At 48.6% G+C, this 26,631-nt stretch overlaps 1 protein-coding gene across 3 annotated transcripts in view; it reads right to left on the bottom strand.

The window, feature by feature from the left end:
* The window catches only part of MYH14 (myosin heavy chain 14), a 90,427-nt gene that overhangs the window by 33,775 nt on the left and 30,021 nt on the right, over nt 1-26,631 (bottom strand). For all 3 annotated transcript variants that reach the window (XM_060084631.1, XM_060084632.1, XM_060084630.1), the window contains 14 exons: nt 26,058-26,153; nt 23,677-23,795; nt 22,295-22,447; nt 21,929-22,102; nt 21,445-21,618; nt 19,323-19,437; nt 15,766-15,953; nt 12,762-12,883; nt 9,942-10,011; nt 9,644-9,804; nt 8,437-8,545; nt 5,532-5,663; nt 4,488-4,694; nt 1,784-1,921 (listed from right to left, as the gene is read on the bottom strand). In XM_060084631.1, coding sequence (XP_059940614.1) covers nt 1,784-1,921; nt 4,488-4,694; nt 5,532-5,663; nt 8,437-8,545; nt 9,644-9,804; nt 9,942-10,011; nt 12,762-12,883; nt 15,766-15,953; nt 19,323-19,437; nt 21,445-21,618; nt 21,929-22,102; nt 22,295-22,447; nt 23,677-23,795; nt 26,058-26,153 — 1,958 coding nt within the window. The remainder of the gene's footprint in view (nt 1-1,783; nt 1,922-4,487; nt 4,695-5,531; nt 5,664-8,436; nt 8,546-9,643; nt 9,805-9,941; nt 10,012-12,761; nt 12,884-15,765; nt 15,954-19,322; nt 19,438-21,444; nt 21,619-21,928; nt 22,103-22,294; nt 22,448-23,676; nt 23,796-26,057; nt 26,154-26,631) is intronic.

Consider the following 26,631-nt stretch of genomic DNA (forward strand, 5'->3'; position numbering starts at 1 on the left):
ATCTTTGATATCGTTCTCATCTGCATTTCTGCTCATCTCCATCCTTCCCTGACCTTTCCTGCTCCCACCCCCTTCCCTCCTTTTGCATTCTTTAGGGTCTAGGGACCCGTCCTACCCCCACCGGGTTCACACCTGTTAACTGTGGAGACTCCCACTATTTGAAGGACACTCCCATTCATTAAGCCATTGGTCCACAGCTGGATACTGAGGTTGATTCAAATCAATTGCTATTATAAACAACACTGCAGTGAACATCTTTGCACATGTGCTGCACTTATGGGTGAGTTCTGGAGCCTTGTGACTACTACAGGTCCAACTCATGGACCAGCAGCATCAGCACCAAATGGCAGCTTGCTAGGAATGGAATCTCAGGTTCCACCCCAGATGCACTGAATCAGAATCTGCATTTTAACAAGTTCTCCATATAATTCCTGGGCACACTGGAGTCTGAGAAGCACTGGCCTGGAGCAGCTCTTTTCTTTTTTCTTTCTGTTTATTATTTTTATTTATTATTTTATTTTTTAATTTATTTTTGAGCAGCACTTTTCAAACTGTGAGTGGTTTTGGAAATCAAGGCAGTGGGGCGGCACTACCTCAAAAAGGAACAAATAGAACAGAGTAGGAGAGAAGAGCCACTGCATCCAAGGAATGTTGCAGAAAACTGTGCATCCTTGAGCTCTCAACTCAGGCACCACTGCCTCCAGGAAGCCTGCCCTGGCTACCCCTAGCACAAGTCAGGCCACCCTACTTCCATGGTTTTCTGTTCCTTTCTGACAGTTTGTAATTAGTTCATGATGTGTGGTTATGTTGATTTCCTGGGGTGACTCATCTAGCTTCCCTCTCCCCCCATGCCCTTGTGAGGACAGAAATGGTTTTCTAGTTAGTTAAATGCCATATCCCCTGTGCCTAGTCCAGTCCTGGCTGTCCCAGGTTAAAGATGGTGGCAGACTCTTCACCATGTCCCCAGCCAGAGGCAGAGTCTAACTCCCCAACCCCTGAATCTAGACTGAGTCTGCTTTAAGTTCAGTGATCTGCAGACCACAGCCTGCAGGCCAAATACGGCCCACTGCTTGTGTTTATAAATAAAGTTTTATTGGGACACAGCCATGCCCATTTGATCACAGACCATCTTTCATGCTACAATGGCAGAAGGGCTGCTTTCATGCTACAATGGCAGAGTTGAGTGGTTGTCACAGAAACAGAGTGGCCTGCCAAGGCCCGAATATTTACTATCTGGCCTTCTAGAGAAAACGTTTGCCAACACCTATCTATAGAATTCAAGGGAAGTGATGCTGTGTCAGTTCCAGCCTTAAGCCTTCCAGAGACCTGCCCACTTCCACTTCTTTTTCTGGGAGCCCTGAGCTGCCAGGTGAGAAACCCAGGCTCTCCCGTGGGCAGAGAGGTCACGCAAAAGAGAACCCAGACACCAGCCCTCCAGCGCCCGCCACTACGTCACCGCGACTGCCTAAGGGGACCACAGCCCAGCCCACCCACACAACGATGGGATGTAATTGAAACGGGGGTTGTTTTTAGCGATGCGGCTTTGGGGTGTCGGATGATCCAGAGATAGATAATGACACATAAATAGCTGCTCAATTAATACCAGCTTGAGTGAAGCTGTGACAGAGACGCAAGGAGATGGAAAGGGTTCAAAGGAGACACAGCCAAGACCGAGAGTTCGAAGACCCCTAGAGGTGGGGCCAGCTAGGGGGGGATGCAGAGAAGGACCCGTGCTCACCAGTGAGCCCACTCCCCCTGCCCTTGGGGCTCACAGCCCACCCACCTTGCTCAGCTTGGCATTCTGATCTTCCAAGAGTAACAGATCCTCCCCCAACTTTTTCAGCTTTGCCTCCGTCGTCACTTTCTCCAGCTGCAGCTTCTGCCGGGCCCCTTCCTCAGCCTCGAGGTGGGTCTCCAGCTCCTGTAGTGGGGAGAAGGCAGGGTTGACGACTCAGCGGCTGGGGACTGGCGTGTGATGGGAAGGATGGGTGGAGGGGATGGTTCACGGGGGCTCGTGGCTCAGACAGGTCCACAATATGGGTGGGGCTGCGAAGGATCCAACGTTTACTTTTCATTCATTGGGTCAATAAACACTGATTGAGTACCTGGTGGGGGTCAGGCACTGTTTGAGGTATTAGGATAGATAAAAATCTTTGTCTATCACATTGAAATCACATTCTTATGTGTGTGTGTGAAGATTATAAACAATAAACATCATAAATAAACATATCACAGAGATGGGCACTGTCCACTACGGCAGTCACCAGGCAAGTGTGGCAATCTGTGGTGTGAGACTGGAAATTAAGATTCAGTATTTGCAATGACATGGACGGACCTCAAGGTTATTATGCTAAGGGAAATAAGTCAGACAGAGAAAGACAAATACCCGACAATCTCACTTATGAGTGGAATCTAAGAAACAAAACTAAAAAAAGAAAAAAACACAAGCTCAGGGCTTTCCTGGTGGCACAGTGGTTGGGAATCTGCCTGCCAATGCAGGGGACACGGGTTCGATCCCTGGTCCGGGAAGATCCCACATGCCGCGGAACAGCTAAGCCCGTGTGCCACAACTACTGTGCCCAACTGCTGCAACTACTGAAGCCTGCGTGCCTAGAGCCCGTGCTCCACAGCAGGGGGAAGCCACCTCAATGAGAAGCCCACGCACTGCAAGGAAGAGTAGCCCCCGCTCGCCACAACTAGAGAAAGTCCACACGCAGCAACGAAGACCCAACACAGCCAAAAATAAATAAATAATTTTAAAAACCAAAAAAACCAAAAAACGCATGCTCGGGGAATTCCCTGGTGGTCCAATGGTTAGGACTTGGCACTCTCACTGCCGAGGGCCTGGGTTCAATCCCTGATGGGGAAACTAAGATCCTGCAAGCTGAGTGGCACAACAAAAGAAAACAAAACCCACAGGCTCATAGATGCAGAGAACAGATTGGTGGTTGCCAGAGGTGTGTGGGTAGGGAGGTGGGAGAAATGGGTGAAGGGGCTCAAACTTCCAGTTATGAAATAAGTCATGGGGATGTAATGTACAGCATGGCGGCTGTAGCTAATAATACTGTATTGTGTATTTGAAAATTGCTAAGGGAGTAGATCTTAAAAATTCTCATCACAAGAAAAATTTTTTTCTAACTACTTAAGGTGCTGGATGTAAATTAGACTTATTGCGGTGATCACTTTGCAATGTATATAGATATCGAATCATTATGTGTACACCTGAAACTAATATAATGTTATATGTCAATTACACTTCAATTTTAAAAAATTCAGTATTACATGTGGCCTTGATGGCTGGTAACATGGGGAGTCCCTATAATGGCCTAATCACAAGTCCTTCTACCTGCCCTGCTACCAAAGATAAGGTCCCCTAACCAATAACCCTCTGTATCCTGGGGACCAGGCAGGGTACCTGCTTATCCCTATCTAGTAGGCTTCAGTTACCGCTAGTCCTTGGAATTATTTAAAACAAACCAATCGGGAATTCCCTGATGGTCCAGTGGTTAGGACTCTGTGCTTCCACTGTAGGGGGCATGGGTTCGATCCCTGGTCGGGGAACTAAGATCCCGCATGCCGTGTGGCACAGCCAAAAAATAAATAAATAAATAAAATAAACAAACCAATCACATCTTCCTGTAGGAACCAGGGGTCACCTCATCCTCTTGTTACTACTAAGCTTGCCTCTCACAGCTGCAGCTTGTTCATGCCATTCCTGAATGCAACCCCACTGTGACTCTCTGTGCCATGGTGTCTGCCTCCCTCAGCCTGTGAATATTTGTGACTAATAACGTGCTTTCTATCTCATCTGTCCAGGATCAGGTGTGGTGTGTTAGGCCATCTCCATAACCACAGGGCAGGATCCCCGCCCCCCTCACCAATGGGGTCAAGAGGAGGTGATTAAAACACTACTGAGTTCTTAAAATGTGACCAGCCTGAGGAGCTGAATTTTCAATTTAATTCCATTTCTTTTAAATTTAAAACCAGTCACTCAATTAATTATTGAGGAACTTTTAAGTATGTTTGGATCAACGTGGGGATGTTAATCAACTTTTTTTCACTGAAGAAGTTATGAAACACACATGCAGATGAAGTCCTGCCAATGAAAATTTAGCATCTGAATTGAGACGTGCCTTAAGCGTAAACTACACAATGGATTTTGAAGGGGAACCAGGGCAGGGCAGCCTGCCTTGGAATGCAGCAGCCCAGAGGCAAACGGAGCCAGGAGATGGAGAGACGCAGAGTACTGAAGCTACTGCTTGAGCACCCGGATCCAGCCATGCCTGAAGCTTACACATTCTAGAGTCTCCCATTAATTTGAAAGCAAAACAGAAAGTATTCTTTTTGCTTAAGACACTTTGAGCTGAGTTTTGTTTTGTTTCAGTTTTTCACATTCATGGCCAAAAGAGGCAGGGTTTGCTGAAGCAAAGGTGCGTGGGGTAAACAGCAGGGGTGGGGGGAGGTGGCCTCGGCGCACGGGGCCAGACCTGTATATGTTGCTGCAGCCTCCGCTTCTCGGTTTGCAGCTGGCGGCTGCACTCCTCCTCCTCGCCCACACGGGCCTCTAGCTCCGACACCACCAGTTCGAGCTCCTGCTTTCGGGCTGCCAGCCGCCCCCGGGTCTCCTCAGTCTCAGCACACAATTCTGCCTCTGCTCGCAGTTGCTCTGCCAGGCGGGTACGCTCCTCTTCCAGCTGGGGATGGGGTGGGAGGTCAGCATCCGTTAGGTAATGCTCCCAGGATGGCCCCCAGTGGAGCACCAGGTCCCTCCAGCCCCCTGAGTCACTTTGCCCTTTGAGGCCTGGGGGGCAGGAGGGAGAGATGGAAGACAGTCCCCCATCCTGCTCCTCATCTCAGGATGACCCCTAGTCACCAAGTCAGACCCCTGGGTGCCTCCCTCTCCCTCACCTCCCTACAGCCCATCAGTCCCCCGTTCCATCCCTCCTGCCCCCCTCCTCTCTCCCATAACCCTAACAGGCTTGAGCCTCATCCTCTCCCAGTGGACTCTCTTCCTGGTCTCCCAGCCTCCAGTCTCTCCATCTCCAATCCATCCTCCAAATAGCCCCAGGGAGGACTTTCTATCAGCTCACAGTGCATTTAATACTCCTACGCCTAGAAATTTAACCAAAGGAAATAATTCTGAAAAAGCAAACAGAAAAATGCTCAAGAAGGGGTTTGCTTCAGCGTTATTTTAAGATTCCAGAAATACTGGCAACAGTTAAAAGTCCGCCGCCTGTGTAGGACAGCCCAACCCCTGCCCTGCCCCGATGCTGGACCAGCCTCCTGATCATCTTGGCTCTGCAGCAACCAGCCCCACCCCCACTCAATACCCTGGCCACATCCCCAGGGCCCCCGCTCCCAGCATCTCGCCGCCCAACCACACCAGTTTCCGCCCCCTTTCGGCCCCAGTAAACCTCGGTTCTCCGCCAGCCCGCAACCTACCCCTGCCCCCGACCCAGCTCAGCTTGAAGCCCCGCCCACCATCGGCTCCTCCCACCGCCACGCCCTCACCCGGGGACCTCGCCCCTTACCTGCGCCAACCGGCCCTGGAGCTCGCCCACCTCGCGGGCACTCTGCTGCTGCAGCTCCTGCACTTTCTGTAGTTCCTGCGCCCGTGCCTGCAGCACCTCGTCCTGCCGCGTTACCTGCAGCAGTGGCTTCACCTAGGGGGACAGGAGGGATGGTGGGTGACTGGCTCCCACCGTGGGAGGCCGCTGGGCTCAGGAGCTAAGAACTCACGCTCTGAGCAGGGCCGCATTCCTGGGTTCACACGCCAGCTCCTCCACTACTGGCCTTGTGACCTCATCAGTCGGAATGAGTGAATGACTTCACATTTGCCAACAGCCTAGAACAGTCCAGGGTACATTACAAGCAGCACTAAATGTGTCCCATTTTTGCTACAGGGTCCCTTTGCCTACAGGAGACACTGTGCCTCAAAGTTCTTAGTCCAAGGTCCATAGTGAGAGATGCACTTTACACTGTGTGATTCCAGGCTGGAGTGACAGGCCAGCCCCTCACACACATGAATAACCGAAATTAAAGTTTCACCAAACCACCCTCCACTTTGCTAAGCGGGGATATACTCTGCTCACGTCTGTTCTATTGCTTTTTCTTTGGTCCTCCTCAACTCCGATTCTTCTCAACTTCTCTACTGTATTTGATTCTTCTTCTATTTTACGATCTTCCTTTCTGAGCTAATTCCTAGCACTTATCACAGATATCACTTTCTGTTTATTTGTGGGATTCATTCACTGATGCCTGTGTGGACAAAGAATGTTGCCGGACATCGCCTGACATATCAGTAAACAGAGGACGTTGAGGCCATCAAGCCGTGAGCCACTGCAGCTGCCCCCAACGGTGCACCCTCGGGGGATTCAGGATGGAGGAAACCAGGATACTGGCCCCACGTCATTAAGGTGCACATCAAAGGGATAAGTTCATTCAGCCCAGACGCTTGCATCTTCCCATTCAGAGAAAAGCGCTAAGTTCATTAACTCAAGATGGCTGGTTTTTCTTTAATTAGCAGTAATCTTGATGTTTGACTACCTGGTTTTGTTTGTTTGTTTGTTTGTTTCAAAACTCCTATATATCCTGGCTCTTCCCTTACCTCTTTGGAACAGTCCCTCAGAGCTATCTGAGGGCCGTATCCTGGGCAAAAGTCCTCAGTAAAGCCCCAAACAAAACATAATTCTCAACTTGTAGGTTGTGTATTTTTTTTCAGTCGACACCTGGCAAACCACACCTCCTGTCCCCAGACCTAGGATAGGCAAACTTTTTCTTAAAGGGCCAGCTAGGAAATATTTGAGGCTTTGCAGGCTATCCTGTCTCTGTTTTAACTACTCCATTCAGCTGCTGTAACTCAAAAACAGGCACAGACAATACAGTAACCAAACCAATGGGCATTTACAAAAACACGTGTCTGGCCCATGAGCCATAGCTTACCAACCCCTGCCCTAAACTGTGGGCTCCACGGGGCAGGGCACTGTATTTTTTTTTTAATTGAAGTATATAATTGATTTACAATGTTGTGTTAGTTTAAGGTGCACAGCATAGTGATTCAGTTATATATAACTGTATATATTCTTATATATTCTAATATATATATATATATATACTTTTTTAGATTCTTTTCCATTATAGGTTATTACAAGATATTGGGTATAGTACCCTGTGCTATACAGTAGGTCCTTGTTGGTGGGGCACTGTCTGTTTTTATTTACCATTTTATTATTGTACCCTCAAAAGTTACTGGCACATAGTAGGTGCTCAGTTAACATGGGCTGAGGACGTGTAGACTGACAGTTCAGACGTCCTATTCAGAATTACACGGAACAGCTGTGTTTTTGCCTCCACATCTCCATCCTCCCTCCTGCTCTCCGACTTCCCATTGGGAGAACACCCTGCCTCGAAGCTCACACACTGGGCTCTGCCCCTCTGCACTGGGCAGGCATGTGATGCCAGCCTGGCTCATCTGATGTGTACTGACTGGTTCTGGGATGGTCATATGACTCCAGCCAGGCCAGTGAGAGTGAAACCTGGGACTCTGGCTGGAGCTCTGTGATAAGAAAAGACCACACTGGCCTAGTTGGTGGCTGCCATGTGGGAAAAGTCTGCAGGGATCATCATGGAGGAAAGTCACATGGGAGGCACAGAATGTCAGATAACTAACGTTGTTTGGGCCCTTGTGCAATAAAGGGTTAACTCAGCAGGTCTGGGTTGTTCAAACCCTGCACGTTTTAAGGAAAGGACTGGCCCTTGGCTGGTTCCTGGGAGATTATCTCTAAACCTTTGGATTATCCTGCCTGATAAAGAGTCCTTTGTTTACCTTGACCTCTGGAGGGGCTGGAGTAACTAAGGTCAACCATGTGGACAGTCAAGGGGGTCAATCACATGCCTATGAAAACCCTAGACGCTAAGGCTTGGGTAAGCTTCCTTGGTTGGCAATATTCCATATGTGCTGTCATACAGCATTTCTACAAGGATTAAGCCCTATCTGTACAATTCTACTGGGAGTGGACAATTGGAAGCTCGTGTCTGGTCTCTCCTGGACTCTGCCCTGTGTGCCTTTTACCTTTTCTGATTTTAATGTCTATCCTTTCACTGTAATAAACCATAACCATGAGCATAACAGCTTTTCTAAGTTCTGTGAGTCCTTCCAGGGAATCATTGAATCCTAGGGGGTCTGAGGGACCTCAACTCAACCCTAGATCCAGCTGCACCTAAAGCTGTCCCATATCTTTTATCCATGTTGGTTTGAGTCAGATTTTTTGTCGCTTGTTACCTCAAGAATCCTGATGAACAAAAGGTGGGCTGATTAGTCCCATTTTACAGATGCACAAAACTGAGGCCCAAACCAAGTCAGTCACTTGCCCAAGCAGACCTGGCCCCAAGGACCTGTCTCCCTGCCACTTGGGCCACCTCTCCAGGTGGCCTCACCTTGAGGAAGAGCCGCCACCACTGCCAGTGTCTCAGCTTGAGGTAAGCTGCACAGTTCCGCTGCATCACCCTCAGAGCACTCTGCTGCTGCTGGCGCTTCTGGAAGGCCCTGGGTGGGTAGACGGGCGGGTGGGACAATGGAGACTCAGCCCCTTCAGGCCCTGTCCCCTTAGCAAGGGAGCAAAGCTCTCTTCAATTAGTCAACCATTATTAAATGCCTACTGTGTGCAAGCACTGCTCTATTATCAGTAAATCTTGTTGGGTTCCGTCTATCAGTCTCTCTGCCCTTGACTCTCTCTGCCCTGTTCCTTCCTCTCTGTTCCCACAGCCCCAGCCCCAGTTCAGCCCCAGCCTCATCTTCCACCCACTGGACCCTCACCCCAGCCTCCTCCCCAGCTTCCCAGCCTCCAGAGAGGGCTTTCTATGTCCACAGCTGACCCACCCCTCCCCTGCTCCTCAGTGCCCCTGGATACGGTTCCTGCCCCTCTGCCTGGTGTTTGAGGAGTCCTTTATTCTCTGATCCTTCCTCTGGGCCAGTTCCAAGGGAGAAGGAGATTCTCCTGAAAACTCCCTGCATTCCTGAAAGGTACCAGGCTCTCATATCACTGGGCCTTGGCACAAGCTGTCACTCCTGCCTGGAACACCTTTCCCATCCTCCTTCATCTACCTGGTCTGAAGGGCTTCTTGCTGTACCTGTATGACCCCCATCAAAGCACATCTTGCCCTGGACTGTGACACTTTGTGCCCGTGTATGTCTCCCCCGCAAGACTGGAGTCCCTTGAGGGATTGGCCACTAAGGTGATCACACGGACCTGGTTTGCCTGGGACTTTCTCTGTTTTAGCACAGAAGATCATGCATCCCGGGAAACCTCCAGTCCCAGGCAAACCGGGATGGTTGGTCACCCTATGGCTGAGTCTAGCTCTTCTCTGTGTCCCCAGCATTGCTCAGGAGCCTCAGGGACTGTAGAACCAAGAAGCCTGGGCATCATCCAGTGGCTCCATCCTTTTATTCTCAGCCCCTCTGCCATCCTGGAGGCCCTGACATCTGGAGCCAACTGATCTTCTACCATCCTGGAGCCTCCCCGACCCAGCCTCTGGGGCCATCTGGTCAACCTCCTTCCTGACCCAGCCCCTGGGGCCATCTGGTCAACCCCTCCCTGAACCAGCCTTGGCCAACGTGACCCCAGGAGATAGTGTGGAGCCGCACCTGCGAGCCAGGTATCCCCGGGCAGCTGCCTGGAAGGACACAATGATGTCTGTGACCTTCAGGTCCCGCTCTTCTTCTAGCTGAGCCAGAACCCCTGCCCGGAAGAAGATCTTGCTTTGTCCCACGCGGTAGAGGTTGGGGTCCAATTCCAGGGCCTGGATCTGTGAGAGTGGGGGAGGGGTCATGAGGAGGAAGGGTGATGAAACGGGAGGCTCCAGTTCAACCTCCTCCACCACCTGAGACTGTGCACACACGTTCACACTCATGCACACACCCTCAGCCTCCACCCCACACTCACCATCTTCTCACAGGCCTGCTTCCCATCCATAAAGCCCTTGGGGATGGCATTGGGTGTCAGGATCTCATACCTGAAGTGGGTGGGGAGGGGTGGGGGAGGGGTGAAGAGTAACAGCAAACTGTTACCATGGCCAGGCACTGGTTCAGAGTGACAAATAGCAGTAATAACAATAACAATAGGAACAGTAAAAAAAACAAATATTTAAGTATTACCGAGGGCCACACACAAGGCTGAGAGCATTAATACCACCACCGATGGCAACATCATCAATATGTCCTAGGTGTGTCCACTCCTAGGACACACCACGTGCTGATTACGAGTGTTTAATTACACCAACACCATAGGTCATTGAGACGTAAAAGAAAGGTGTGTCTCGGAAGTGTGAGAATAACAACAAATAGGGGCTGATGTTCTTGAACTTATTACGTGTCAGGTCCTGAGCTAAGTGCTTTACAGCTGTTTCTTTCACATTTCTCAGCGCAACTCCAAAGTTTAAAAGTACGTTTCATAAGCACACATGTGTCTGTCCTCAGAGCCTTTCTCCTGCTGTGCCCTCTCCCTGGATCCTGACATTTCATTAAAAATAATGCATATTAGATATACAACATATATACACACATATATACACAAACACATATATCATATACATAATATTATATATTAATGTCATATATTAATATGCGATATTTTTTGACTGGTGATTGAGAAACGTGTGTGTGTGTGTGTGTGTGTGTGTGTGTGTGTGTATCAGAGTTTCTCAGTCACCAGGGATCTTGTTAAAATGCAGATACTAGGGCTTCCCTGGTGGCACAGTGGTTGAGAGTCTGCCTGCCGATGCAGGGGACAGGGGTTTGTGCCCTGGTCTGGGAAGATCCCACATGCCGTGGAGCGGCTGGGCCCATGAGCCATGGCCGCTGAGCCTACGCGTCCGGAGGCTGTGCTCCGCAACGGGAGAGGTCACAACAGTGAGAGGCCTGCGAACCGCAAAAAAAAAAAAAAAAAAATGCAGATACTAATTCAGTAAGTCTGGGGTGGGGCCTGAAAATGTGCATACCTAACAAGCTGTCAGGTGATACTGATGCTGCTGGTCTGGGGACCACACTTTGAGTATTAAACTGCAGAACTGCACTGTCCAGTGCAGCAGCTACTGGCCACAATGCAACTACTGAGCCCCTGAAACATGGCTGGGGCAATTGGGCAACTGGATTTTTAACTGCGTTTCATTTTAACTAAGTGAAATTTAAGTTTAAAAACTGAAGCAGGGGGGACTTCCCTTCCCTGGTGGGCCAGTGGTTAATACTCTGCGCTCCCAATGCAGGGGGCCCAGGTTCGATCCCTGGTCAGGGAACTAGATCCTGCATGCTGCAACTAAGACCCAGCACAGCCAAATAAATCAATAAATATTAAAAAAAATAAAACTGAAGCAGTGTAAAATATTTTTCTGTTCAACACAATTTCTTTCTTTTCTTTTTTTTTTTGGCCGTTCGTCTTGTGGGGATGTTAGTTCCCCAACCAGGGACTGAACATGTGCCCTCAGCAGTAAAAGCAGGGAGTCCTAACCACTGGACCGCCAGGGAATTCCCACAATTTCATTGTTTAGATAGGACTACATTTCACTTTGACCACTGGAAATTTAGTGTCTGAATTGAGATGTGCTACAGGTGTAAGACATACACCAAATTTCGAAGACTCGGTAGGAATAGAAGAATGCACAATGTCTCACTACTAATTTTTTATATTGATTACATATTAAAATGATCTAATATCTTGGGTGTACTGGGTTAAATAAACTCTTGTTATCATTACTTCCACCTATTTCTTTTTACTTTTAAAAATGTGGGGCTTCCCTGGTGGCGCAGTGGTTGAGAGTCCGCCTGCCGATGCAGGGGAGACGGGTTCGTGCCCCGGTCTGGGAAGATCCCACATGCCGCGGAGCGGCTGGGCCCGTGAGCCATGGCCGCAGGGCCTGTGCGTCCGGAGCCTGTGCTCCGCAACGGGAGAGGCCACAACAGTGAGAGGCCCACATACCGCCAAAAAAAAAAAAATGTGGCTACTAGAAAATTTTAAATTGTATATGGGGCTCACATTCTCTTTCTATTGCATGGTGCTGCTATATACAGCTTGCATGAAGCATAATTTTTGTTATAATATTCACCATATTACTGACTTATTATATGTTGATATTTTTTTCTTCTCTCCTATTCGACTTTTTTTAAAAATAAACTTTTAATTAATTAATTAATTAATTAATTAATTTATGGCTGCATTGGGTCTTTGTTGCTGCGTGCAGGCTTCTACTCTTTGTTGCGGTGTGCAGGCTTCTCATTACGGTGGCTTTTGTTGTGGAGCATGGGCTCTAGGTGCACGGGCTTCAGTAGTTGTGGCAAGTGGGCTCAGTAGTTGTGGCTCACAGGCTCTAGAGCGCAGGCTCAGTACTTGTGGTGCACGGGCTTAGTTGCTCCGTGGCATGTGGAAATTTCCCAGACCAGGGCTCGAACCTGTGTCCCCTGCTTTGGCAGGTGGATTCTTAAGCACTGTACCACCAGGGAAGTCCTCGACTGCATTTTTATAAGAAATGCCGATTGCGATACCCAGATCGCAACATAGTACTCTATGCCCTTCTCTTGGGGAGCCCAGTGAATGGGGCACTGCTCTCCCATATCACAGAGGAGAAAGCTGAGACTCAGTAACCAAAGGAACTTGCCCAGAGGCCCCGCCCCTCCACTCGCGCTGAGGCCCCACCCCTGACCCCTCCCAGAAGTAGCAGTTGGGGCGCTTTGGATGCAGGCACCCGAGCCCAACCCACCCCACGCCGCTCACCTCTGCCGGAATTCCTGGAAGAGGATGCGGTTGGGAAAGCCCTGGCGACAGATGCGGATGCCCTCCAGGACGCCGTTACAGCGCAGCTGGTCCAGCACCAGCCGAGGCTCCAGCTTCCCAGCCTGCAAAGAGCAGTCACAGACATGCGAGGTCAGTGGCGGAGGCGCCACTCATTGGATGGCAGCTGTCAGGGGAACTCGGGTGGATGGCAGTTTGGGCAGGTCAAAAATGGTTGGCAATTTCATCTGGTTCAACCTATAATTTACTGAGCACCTACTACGTGCCAGGCAGAAATGCCTGCCCCAGGGAGCTCACTATCCACTGGGAGAGGTGGACAATAAATGAGGTCAAGACATCACAAACGTCAGAAGTAAATGAGTACTAAGTGCTAAGGGGCAAAGAGCAGAGGGGAGGGAGGACGGGGAGTGCTGAATTTGCATAGGATAGTCTGGGAAGGTGACGTGTGAACAAAGTACGTACATCATTATTTTTGGTAGTTAACTTTCATTGCCTTTTCTTTCTTTTACCTGCTTTTTTTCCCCAAAGTAATACACAAATGGTAAAAATCTAAACGCTACAAAAAAATTCAAATTATACATTCTGAAAAACAACTCTTGCCTTGCCCAGGGCCCCAGAGTGGTCAACACAATACCCAGGTTTTTATGGAGCCTTCTAGATCAGTTGTTCTCAACCCAGACTACACACTGGAGTCCCCTCACATGCTTAAAAAAGCAAAAACAAACAACAAACAAAACCAAAAAAAGCCCTGGCCCCAGGCTAGGGCAGAATATAAATATCTGGTGGGGAGGAGGGTTAAAAAATGAGAACCACCATTCTGTATCTTCTTCAAGGGCTATCTAAGCATATATGTATTTATTCATCCATCAAATGTTTATTGAATATTCACTGTATGCCACACAATGTGTTCTAGGCAATGGGGACTCAGCAGTAAAAAGGGAGATAAAAGCCCCTGCCCTCAGAATGTTTATGTCCCAGCAAAAGGGGAGTTTCTGTTTATTTATTATTATATATGTTCACTATTCCTTGGTAATAACGCTTCCATTCTGTGGGAGGGAGGGCGCTATTCCTCCCCCTATGCGCTCAGTCCATGAGTGGCTAGGACTGACCTCATCCGGGCTCCAGACATGGTCATGTGACTCAGGCCAGGCCAATCAGGCTGGTTCAAGGGTGGGCACAAGAGCCATCCTAGGCCAGTGAAGGCCAGCCCTGGGACTTCTGCTACATCCATGCTGCCAGAGGCTCTCTCTTTCCTTTAGGGTTGCTGAACTGAAAGAATGAAAGTCTGGAGCCACTGGTGGCTGCCGTGCCACCCTGAGAATGGAGACAGAGATTCATCAGAGAGGAGGCAACACACAGAAAAGCAGAGCCAAGCAAAGGAAAAAGACTCCTGACGGCACCGTTTGAGCACCTGGATCCAACTGTGCCTGAACCCGATCATGGAATCTTCAATTACGTGAATCTATACAGTCTCACTTTTTTTGGGGGGGCCGTGCCCTGTGGCTTGTGGTATCTTAGTTCCTCAACCAGGGGAGGAACCCGGGCCCTCGGCAGTGAAAGCGTGGAGTCCTAACCACTGGACCGCCGGGGAATTCCTGACACATTCTCATATTTGCTTAAGCCACCTTAGTGGCTCTCTCAAAAGAGCCCCAAGGAAATGGCTGAAAATAGCTGGAAATTGGAAATAATATATAGGATGGTCTCACAGTAACATTTTGGTTTTTTCCCTCCCTCCCTCCCTCCATTCCTTCCTTCCTTCTATCCTTCCTTTCCTCCTTCCTTCCTCCATTCCACCCTGCAACAAGACATGTGGCAGGCTTGAGTGGGGAGGTGCCCAGCAAGGTCAGGAGACTGATTACATAAAAGGGGACTGAGAGAACTAGTAAATGTGTGCTATACTACAGGATCTCACTGTTGCTAAAAAGAGATGTTGGACTGGAACTTGACAAACTGGTGGGAACTCATGGTTTCAATATATAAAGATAGTTATAGAAATAAACATAGATGTAAGTGTGTGTACACATATATGTGTGTACATGTATATACGTATGTGTATGCATGCATGTACATTAGTGTGTACGTACATAGCTCTATTTACTGAGAGGTCCTGGGAGTGACACCTTGATACCATGGAGCACACCTAGCACCCAGATCATAGACTGTAAGCACCATTCTCCACTTAAAAGGACCAAGGCTCCTTGGAGAAGTGGCTGAGTCCATGTATGCCATATTTCATCAAATAAAAGCCACTATCAATTGTAAAACACACTGTTATCTTATATACCACCAAGAAAGAAAAACTCTTGTCAATTAAACTCTGACAGGCCTTTGATTGTAAGCCACATCCCAACTTCAGAGATGCTAAAATGTCACAATAAATGTGTCTTAGATTTGATAAAATATGGTATTTACAGCTATGAGAAACACACAGATCTACCTACTCAATAACCACAGCTCCTACTTTCTGAGGACAATATAAGCCCCAGGCACCTTTCACCTTCTACTACGCTGACCCTTCTCTACAGGGCCTATTCTCTGATTTTCCCAACAAGAAAACTTATTGGTGGCCTGGAAGGGCAGGATTGGTCTCCCCACACTTACATGACACTCCCGGCTCCAATGGTCTTTTTTCCATCCCTTGTACCTTTCATGCTCCAACCAACCACTGGGCTTTTGCACAAGCTGTTCTCTGCTTAGAATACCACTTATCCTTCCAAGCTCAGACCTCACCTTCTCCAGGGAGCCCTCCCTGACTTCACTGTATTCCCACTACCTGGCACTTAGTAGGTGCTCAGTAAAACTTAAGTCCCATGAATGAATGAATTTTCCTAACAGGGCATTGAGCCTGGGAGGGAAAACAACTTGCTCGACGTCACACAGCCAGTCAGAAGTAAGCCTGGGGCCAGACATGGTTCCAGCCACATCCAGCGACTGGGACTTTACCCACTGCCAAAGCTGCCTTCCCTCCCCGGGCTGGGTCACTCACCCTCTTCTCGTGGTTGGGGATGATACAGCGGACGAAGCTGGGGTTGGTGTTGCTGAGTGTGGCCATGAGGCGGCTCAGGGACTCCTTGTAGAGCTGTCCCACCGTCCGGAACATGCCCCGGCGTGGGCGGCCACCAGGCGGGCCATCCCCAAGGCTGTTCACCTGCTCCAGCCCCACGATGCCCTCCACTGTGGGAGGAGGAAACAGATGTAGAGAGAGAGTAAAGTCAAAGGTCAGTTTTAGGGAGCTGGGTTGGCCAAAGGTCAAGAATCTTATTATTTATAGGACCTGGCACTTTACATATGAAACACCTCTCACAGCCTAGTAAGGTAGGTGTTATCAGCCCATTGGACTGACCAGCAAACTGAGGCTCAGAAAGATGGAAGACTGTGCCCAAGGCCACAAAGCTTAGGATCTGAAGACACAGGATCTGAACCCAGGCAGTATGAATCTTCTCGAACCCTGGTCTCTGACCCTTCTTTTCCATTTTCCTTATCAGCAAATGATGATGATGAAGATAGCAAATGCTTCCTTAGCACTTATTCTCTGCCAGGCACTGCTCAAAGCACTTGACATACATCGGCTTATTTATAAGCCTATAAATTTTATAGATTTTTATAGATGAGGAAACTGAGGCACAGAGAGGGAAAAGGGTAATAACCACAGCTGCATTTTCAGGAACTTGAAACAGTGTCACATTAAAAATGTACTGAAGTCTGGCTTTATTACGATATTTTAAATAAGGCAATATTTAAAATAAGGCAAAAAATTAAAAATACAAAAATAAAAAGAAATGAAAAACAAAATAAAATAAGGCAAACTGCCTCCATAGTCACCATTTTCCCAGAAAGGCCTGATTTCATGATAATTATTTTTCCCTATTGTCATTTGATGCAGTCACTTCAACTAGTGAGAAATATGCACTCCTTTGTCTCAAATTCTATGTACTGAATCATTCCCAGTTTCTCAAGAACCTGCAGCTGGGGCAGAATCTGATGGCCTGCAATCCCCAATCATGAGGGTTATCAGGGTCAACTAGATAACTTGCTCTGACGGCAGTGCTTGGCACACAGTGGGGGCTCAGATATGGCATTTTTCCTCCCCAGGTTCAAGTCTCCCTCCTACCGCCATGCTCCTAGTTATTGTCAAAAGGATAATTATCATTTATTAAGTTCTTATAGCACAGGTAAGAGCAGAGGCTCTGGGTTCAAATCCCAGCTCCGTCCCTTACTGGCTGTGTGACCACAGGCAGGTGACTTAACCTCTCTGTGCTTCCATGTCCTCATCTGTATAACAGGGGTAAGAGTACTAACAGCTGCCTGATTAGGTTGTTTGGAGGATTCCATGTGTTAATAATGGTAAAAGGGATTTGCACAGTGCATAGCACACAGTATGGGTTCAATTAATGCCAGTGGATACTATCACAGTTGTTTGCACTTTTACATGCGGTTTAGTTAGAAGAAGGCCTTGTGCTGCTACAAAGAGTCTGGAAACTGCTAAGGGAGCCAACAAGGGGTGGGGACGGGAAAGAAGAGGGAAAGATCTCTGTATGGTAAGGAAAGGGGATAGACGTTCAGAACCAGGTTCCCGGTCCAAAGGGCCCACCCTCCTTGTCTGGCAAATCTCACCCGTTGATGCACAGCAACACCCACCCCCTGACGGAGAAATGGCAGAGCCGTGCCTCCCTGAAGATCCTGGGGGCGACGGTGGGAAGGAGTCAAGGAAAGAGAACTGCTGCAAGCCCCCGTGTTCTGGGTGGGGGTGAGGACAGATGGGGGGAGAGGCAGGGAGATGGGATGGGAGATGCAAAGGGAGCAGCATGAGAAAAGGCAGGAAGAAAAAAGAAGAAAGGGTTATTAGTCAACAGCACAGAGCAAAGCAGGAGGAGAAACCTGATCCTGGCCATGAACTTTTAAAGCCAGGGAGACTGTCCTGTTCAGCTTTATGTTGACTAGTGAGGGCATCGATGTTTGTTGAAAGGGCGAATGTCCTCTGCGAATTTAATACCCAGGGGGAAAAACCTCTCTCCCTAGAGGATGAGTCTGTATCTGTTTTATTAGGTATCCCCTTTTGCCCTGGCCGCCAGGAAGCTCAAGGACTAACTCAAGGCTCCCACCCAGCTTATTGTGTTTGCCTCTCTGAAGAGAGCTTGTCTCATTTGCCTTTTCCCCTGGGCTGCCAGGATGTTGGGTACCCAACCCTGGGCTGTCAGGATGCCCGAAAGCAAAGCCAACTCTGGGCTCAGGGCAGCTGTAGTAGAGATTGATGCAGAAATGGCCCCAATCCCCCACCCCTCTCTGTGACTTGCAGCTCCTTGAATCTGGGCTGGCCTCGTGACTTGCTTTGTTCAGAAGAACTGTGGAGGAAATAATACTGTGCGGGGTTCCAGTCTAGGACTCAAGAGGCTTTGCCACTTCTACTTTCTCTCTTGGAACACTTTGAGAGCCGAGCATATATAGGGTGGAGCATGTGAAGGATTAGGGGGAACATCATGTGCCCATGAACATGGCACAAATTTTGAAGAAGTGGATGGGGGAGATTTTCAGTCTGAAGGAGATGATTCTTGGCAGAATCTGGTTCTGTTACTGAACATCAAACAATGCTTTTCAATCCCTCTTGTATAAACTATATGAGATGCTAACATCAAATTTCTCTGTCTAAAATCAGCTCACTATATCAAGGTGTGCTATGCCCTTTCACTCTGTGAGTTTGTTTTGGGAATGACTCATCTTGCTTATTTTGTTCTTTTATCCAATTGCATGGGCTGGCGCTTCTACCACTATGCTTTTCACTTCAATAAAAGATTAAGGCAAACTGACAGATTCTGGAAACCCAGAATCAGGAAACCAAGATGCTGCTTCTGTCCATTTTATAAAATCATCTCTCAAACCTCCTCTAAGGATGGAGGGCAAGGATGGACAGGGCTTGCTGGTCTGAAAGTGTCAGTCTGAAAAGACTGATGGCCAAACTCACATGGGCCTTGTTGGAGCAGGAAAACTCCAAAACTATACCTCGGTTTTTGCTCCTTTTTTTCTTCCCTGAATCCCTGAAGGGAACTTAGGGACAGATCAATGAAAGCAAAGCCTAAACGTTGACTAACCTGTAAATACTGCCCTTCCAAGTTCTCTTGCTGTTATTAATTCTTCTTCAGTCGAATCTCTTGATTTTTTTGGGGGGGGATCATCTGCCATCTACAATTAATAACTTCATTGCTTCCTTTTGAATATTCATATACTTATTTCTTTTTCTGGCCTGATTGCATAAACTATTATCGCCAAAACAGTGTTTCACAGCAGTGTTGACAGTGGGCATCCTCGTCTTGTTTCTGATTAAGGAGGAGTGTTTAATCATTGAGTGTGATGCTGGTTTGAGAGATCAATCAATCACTAATTGCAATCACTACTGTAAGGCTGTCTGGCCTACTGGCACCAGTTCTGCCTCCGAGCAGACAACTGAGGCTCAGAACTCAGACTCTGGAACAAAAGTGTTCACACTGTGAGTTGGGAAAAGGGATGCACCGAGCTCCAGGGACAGGGCCTGGGGAAGCTGGTCCTTACCGTCTTTCCAGATCTCTGCCGTTAGCCGGTCTGTGCTCTGGTGAAGCAAGGCTGCGACACTGTCATTCAGAGGGTCCATGTTTTTCATCAGCCACTCATTGGCCTTGTAGTCAACCTGAATGAAATTGGGCACAGGAGGCTGGTGGGATGGTGGGTTCACCAGCACTGCTGATTTCCCAAGGAACCTCCCAGAAGCTCTGAGATTCCCAGCTCTGGGGCTCACCACTCAGGAGAGAGCACTGGTGGGCACCTTGTGCCCATATCCTGAACTGCACCCACCCGCTGCATGGTCCCTCTCCCTTTCTGTATTTCCCTTAAGAGGACTTTGTCCCTCTGGGACCTCATCCACCAACACTTCTTTCCTTATTCATTTAGCCACTCTGGTCCTCAAACGTGCAAGCTCATTTCCACCTCAGGATTTTGACCCCTGCCGTTTCCGCCACCTGTGATTCCCTCTCTGTGGATTTTCACGTGGCCAGCTCCCTTCCACGGAGTCACAGTCTTGACCACCACGATTCCCTGCACGCGTTCCCCCCCCACCAGATGGTGGCTTCCAGAGGCCAGGGTCTGAGTCTGACTCACAGCCAGCAGAGGACTGGGCACACAGGAAATCTCAGCAAATGTCTGGAAAACAACTGAGTTCTAGAACAGAACACATGGGTCTCCTACCCCTCAGCCTTTCTGTATGCTGTTCCCTCCACCCATTCTTTGCTGGCTATGGGTTACTCATCATTTATTTTATTATTTTTTAAAAAATATTATTTATTTATTTGGCTGCACCAGATCTTAGTAGTGGCATGCAGGATCTAGTTCCCTGAGCGGGGATCGAACCCGGGCCCCCTGCATTACCCACTGGACCACCAGGGAAGTCCCTGCTCATCATTTAGACCAGGGATTGGCAAACAATGGCCTCCTGGCCAAATCCACCTCCTTTTATAAATAAAGTTTTAGGGACCTCCCTGGTGGTCCAGTGATTAAGAATCCGCCTTCCAATGCAGGGGACGCAGGCTCAATCCCTGGTTGGGGAACTAGGATCCCACGTGTTGCGGGACAAGTAAACCTGCCCGCCACAACAAACAGGCCACACAGGGTGCGGCAACTGAGACCCGATGCAGCCAAAAATAAATAAATAGGACTCCCCTGGTGGCGCAGTGGTTAAGACTTCGCCTGCCAATGCAGGGGGACACGGGTTTGAGTCCTGGTCCGGGAAGATCCCACATGCCGTGGAGCAACTAAGCCCGTGTGCCACAACTACTGAGCCTGCAAGCCACAACTACTGAGCCCGCACGCCATGACGCCTGTGTGCTTAGAGCCCGTGCTCTGCAACAAGAGAGGCCATTGCAATGAGAAGCCCAAGCACGACAACGAAAAGCAGACCCCACTTGCCACAACTAGAGAAAGCCCACACGCAACAAAGACCCAACGCAGCCAAAAATAAATAAATTTAAATAAATAAATAAATATTTTTAAAAATAATAAAATAAATAAAGTTTTATTGGAATACGGCCTTCATTTATGTGTGAACTTGTGGCTTCTTTCATGCTCTCATGGCAGAATTGAGTAGTTGTGCCAGAGACTGGCCCACAGAACTGAAACTATTCACAGAAAATGTTTGCTGACCCTTGATTTAGAGTTCAGATCAAGCATCACTCTCCTCTGTGTAGACCTTCCCTGGGATTCCTCTTCTGGACTTTGACACTATCCATAGCTGGCCCCATTAAAGCACTTATCGGCCTTATATCCCGATGGTCTGTTTTCGTCTCCCTCCCAGATAAAGAACTTTGTGAGGACAGAATCTTACCTGACGTGGGTCCCCAGCTTTGCTCAGCACAGGGTTGAGCCCACAAAAGGCATATGTTGGCCAAGTGAGTGAATAAAATGCACCTAATTCTCCACCTGGTGAACTCCTATCCATCTCTCGAAACCCACTGCAAATATCCCCTCTTTGAGGAAGCCTTTGCTGACTTCATCAGACAGAGTCCTAGCTCCTCCCTGGGCTTTCCTGCCCCCGGCCTGGCTGTGGCTTGTCCCGTGGACACCAGGCAGCCCCTGCTTTCCCTCTGCACCCTCCCTTCATCCTCACTCCCACCCACAGCCCCCAAGGCTGGCCCCTGCTCCCTACCTTGCCCGCATAATGCAGGACGCTGAAGTCGGCCTGATCCCGCAGAGTCCTTGGCCGCTGGAATTTGGGGTGACCACCCTGCTCTTGGGCCACCTTCTCCACAAAGGACTTGTCTGTGGCCTTTGGGAACCAGCACTCCTCATCCAGCAGAGCCAGGAGCCCAGGGGGGTTGGCCTGACCATTAACAGAAGAGGGCAGAAGAGTTAAGTCAGATCCCCAAATACTGGACACTTAGGTTGCTGCTAATTTTTAGTTCTTGTGCCACTTGGGACCTACGAGCAAACACGAGAACAACCGTTAGAGCCATCGATTAGCCCTTTGATTCGAGCCACGCCCTGTGGCAGGCATGTTCTGGGTTCTAACCATCCAGCAGCCACACAGATCTATGCCGTTTTCCCCATTTAACCAATGGAGAGGCCTGAGGCCGGGTGGGGTGAGGAGGTGGACCAAGGTCATGCGGAGGGTGGAGCAGCCGTGGGCTCACCGGCCGCTCGATGAGGTCGATGCAGGGCTGCAGGTCGAGGCCGAAGTCGAGGAAGGTCCAGGGGATGCCCTCGCGCTGGTATTCCTCCTGCTCCAGGACAAACATGGTGTGGTTGAAGAGCTGCTGCAGCTTCTCGTTGGTGTAGTTGATGCAGAGCTGCTCGAAGGAGTTCAGCTGCGGAGGGGAGGGACACATGAAAGAGGGGAACAGGGACCCGGAGGGGGCAGGGACCCATAGAGAGGGGGGCAGAGACCCAGGGAGGGGCGGACAGGGACCCAGAGAGAGGGGGACAGAGACCCAGAGAGAGGGGGACAGGGCCAGCGTGATGGAGCCCTCTCAGCCCCAAGCCAGGCACAAGGCGCAGACCTGGAAGATCTCGAAGCCGGCGATGTCCAGGATGCCCAGGAAGGAGGCGCCTTGGCGGGGGCTACGGTCCAGGGCTCGGTTGAGGCGCAGGACCAGCCAGCGGAAGAGGCGCTCGTAGGTGGCCTTGGCCAGGGCCTCCAGCGCAAAGTCAGCCTGCAGGTCAGGGCACACAGTGAGGGCCCAGCCTGCACATCAGTGCCCCCCGACCCCGCCCTGCCGGCACTGGGTGTGGACGGAGCCCCATCATGTTTCATCAAGAGCAGTGACATTAACAAGAGCAGATCATTAGTGATGCTCTACTGTGCGTGGGGCACTGTGTGAAGTGCTTGGGGGCACATTAGTTCATGAATATTCCACCCAACCCTTGAACCAATTTCCACGGCAGAACAGGTAAGAGGGTGGAATCTGGAGACCAACATCTAGATTGGAATCCTAGCTCTGCTACTTCGAGGCTGTGTGACCTCAGGCACATGAATAAACCTCTCTGTGCCTCAGTGTCTTCACCTGTAAAATGGATCCTATCAATAGTACCTTGACTGAGAGCAGAACCCAGGTCAGTGTGACCCCCAATCTCATATCCCTCACTGTGCCTTCTCTGTCCTAGCACCTCGAGAGCCCAGCCTGGAGTCAGGCAGCGGCCTCTGCCCCAAAACTGGAATTCTGACAACATCTGGTCTGTGTTCACCTCTCCCCACCCCCACTGCCACCAGCCTTATCTGTGCTGCTGTCATCGCTCGCCTGGACTATGACAGCGGCCTCCTTGTGTCTCATTGCTTCCACTGGGGCCCCCTGGACCCAATTCTCCACACACTGGACAAGGGAATCTTTATAAAGACAAACTGAACCAAGTTATTCCCTGGCTTAAATCCTCACTGGCCTCCTGCTGCACTCTGCATAAAACTCACCTCCTTATTGTGGCTCCTAAGACCTCGTGTGATCTGTCCCCTTCCAACCTCTCTGACTGCAGCTTCTACCACCCTCTCCCCCACTGTCTAGTCTCACTGATCTCCTTAATGTTCCCAACTTGCCAAGCTTGTTCCAGCCCCAGGGCCTTTACACATGCTATATTCCCTTTGTCTTGAACCATCCAAATCTCAACTCAAATGTCACCTCTTCTGAGAAGACTTTCCCGAGAACCTCAATCCTCTCCTTTGAAGAAAGCACCCGTTTCTTCCTTTATTATCTGATTCCCTACTACAGCCTGAGATCCCTGAAGGCGTGGTCTTTGTTTCCGTGACTGCCTTTATTCTAGCACCTAGACCAGAGTCTGTAACTGAACAGACACTCAGCAAAAGTTTGTTGAGTGAGGGAGAAAAAACTGGCATAAGCTGCTTGAAAATCCAGGGCCCTCCCTGCGCCCACCTGCCACCAGCCTTGCCCACCTGTTCCTTGGTCTGTGCTTTCTGCACGTAGTCCCGGCCAACTTTGATGCGGGGGGTGAGCAGGGCGCGGGAGAAATCTGTCACCCCCAGGCCCAGGAGGCGGCAGAGCTTCTGCGCAGCTGAGGGCGAGAGGCACCAAGATGTGATCAGCACTGGGAGGTGGGGACAGTGCAGAGTGGGGGAGGGGGAGAGGGTGCCACCCCCCAACTGTTGGTGGAACACCAGCCTTTCCCGCTAGAGGCATTACGGGTCCTAAAGGTGTGTGTATTCTCCAGCCCAATAATTCTCCTCCTGGAACCCTAAGTTGGCAAAAATAATTCTGGATGTGGGCAAAAGCTGGACTAGGAGGATGTTCATCACAGCATTGTTTACAATGGAGAAAACCAGGAAGCAACCTGAATGTCCAACAGCTAGGGATTGGTTAGAGAGTCAGGGTGCATCCATTTGAACAAATGTTCTGCAGTCACTAAATATTATTATTATAAATAATTATTATTTATAACATTATTATTACTAATTAATAATATAAGCATTATAAATAATTATTTAATAAATAAATAATGATTATTATAAATTATTACACGGTACACTTAAGATGTGTACATTTCATGATTTGTATGTTTCACTTCAAGTCCATGAAAGAACTGTAAACAAATATTGGACGCCAGTAAATGATATACAGGCTGAAGGGTCTATACCAATATCTGCGATTTTGAAATGCGCCAGGAAAGCAGATGCACGAACAGAGGATGGAAAGATACTCGATAAAGCAAGTGTAGTAAAATGTCAGTGGTAGAATCTTGGTAGTGGATCTGGGTGTTCGGTATAAAATTTTTTGAACTTTTCTGTATGTTGGAAAATGTCTCAATAAAATGCTAGGGGAAAACTCTTGGAATAAGAGTTCAGTGAGGTGGCCAAACCTAAAAAACATCTTTAAAAATTCATTGCTCTTCCCTATTTTTGTAGAAAAAAAAATTGCCAAAATGTTAATAGCTGTTTTGGCAGAAGATGGAGGAAGGGCTGTGTGGGCAGGTGTATTTCTTCTTTCGCCTCTGAATTAAAATGATCATTAAGAAGTGTTTTTGAGCCTCTATCACTTGCGTCACAGGAAGATAGTTACTACAAATACTCAGCTCCAGCAAAAGAGAAAAACACTGAGGAGGAGACACATTAAAATGTCAACAGTGGTTATTTCTGAGAGGTGATGAGGATTTAAATCAATCTCTCTCTCTCTCTCTCCCTCCCTCTGATGCAATTGCAATTTCTAATTCTTCTACAGTGATTTTGCATTATATGGGAATATTTAAAAACTGAAAAAACAGCATGGAGTACTATGCTGCCAGTAACAGGGTGACTTAACAGGGTTCTAAGCCCTTGGTGTGTACTTTGCCAGCCGGTGGAGCCTGGGGGCTGCTTCTCCAATTAATGTTTGCAAATGCAGAAAATGAAATACAAGGGATTCCAAAGGAGATTAATTATACTGACATACAGTTCTCCTCACAGAACCCAGGTGAAGAAACCAGTAGAGTTCTAGTTAATAACCTTGAAAAGTTACCCCCATTGCATTAAGCGGGGGGGGAAGCAGGTTTCAAAACAGTTTATAAGGTCTGACCCCAATTTTGTCAATCAAATGAATGAGTATGTATGGCACACCTGCTGGGTGTGTGAACCTGGCCCCCAGATGTCACAGGGATAGCTCAGATCAGTGACATCATGAGAGATGCCCCTTCCTTCATATGTTCTGTGTTGTACAGCTTTTGAAAATAGCCCATAGGGTTTCATAGTCAGGACAGAAAGCTCTTCCCATCTCGAGGGGAAGGCGGTGTAAAGCAAGATTCCATTTCTGTGATTTCCACATTGATACAGACGTAGAACAAAGCCCAGAGAGAAATGCCCCCCAAAATGTTAGCAGTAATTATGGGTAATTTCGCTGCCTTTATACTTCCCTGTCTTGCCATATTTTCTTCCCCATTCAGAGTGTATTATTTTATAATAATAAAGAAGCAGAGCTATTTCCATTTCGACAAACAAAGGAGGATCAACTATACTTCTACTGAAAGGAAAAATTTAAAAATATATATATATATGCAGAGCACAGAGGCCAGGAGGAGATACGCCCAGTGCTAATGGTGGTTTTCCGGGAGGGGCTGGGATGATGGAGGACCCTGCTGTCTGCACGCCCTTCCACCTTGGCACACTGCTGTTGTTCAAATTTTCAGCAGAGCTTACACTTTTTATAATCAAGAAAAGAGTGGACGGTGTTATTTTGGTAAAGATTCAGCAAAGGGCAGGAAATCAGGGTGGTCCTGGGTGGGAGGCGGGTCTGGCTGGGGAGGGAGGATGCTCTGTACGTGGGTGGGTAGCAGGCCCTGTGGTGATACCTGTGTTGTCAGGCATGGAGGCTTGATCGGTGTTCCGTTCTCTCTTCAGGACAATGTTGCCAAACTGGAGAACGGCTGAGACCATCCGCAGCATGGCTAAGGGGCAGCAGAGACACAGATCAGCGAGGCTCAGGGTCCTGACATGTGGTCTGAACTATAGCCCCTCAGAAATCTAGCTTAAACAAGGACCTACTGTATAGCACAGGGAACTATACTCGATATCTTGTAATAACCTATAATGGAAAAGAATCAGAAAAAGAACAGATATATGTATATATATGTATAACTGAATCACTTTGCTGTACACCTGAAACTAACACAACATTGTACATTAACTATACTTAAATTAAAAACTAAAATAATAAAAAAAGAAATCTAGCTTAAAAACCTTATGTCAAATTATACCACCACCTGACACCAAGCAGGTCTTAAATACATGAATGGATAAGTGAATTCTGTATTTTATTTTTTGGCCACACTGTGTGGCATGAGAGATCTCAGTTCCCAGACCAGGGATTGAACCCACACCCCCTGCAGTGGAAGAGCGGAGTTGTAACCACTGGACCTCCAGGGA

Source organism: Mesoplodon densirostris, chromosome 19, assembly GCF_025265405.1.
Source record: "Mesoplodon densirostris isolate mMesDen1 chromosome 19, mMesDen1 primary haplotype, whole genome shotgun sequence".
Classification (NCBI taxonomy): domain Eukaryota; kingdom Metazoa; phylum Chordata; class Mammalia; order Artiodactyla; family Ziphiidae; genus Mesoplodon; species Mesoplodon densirostris.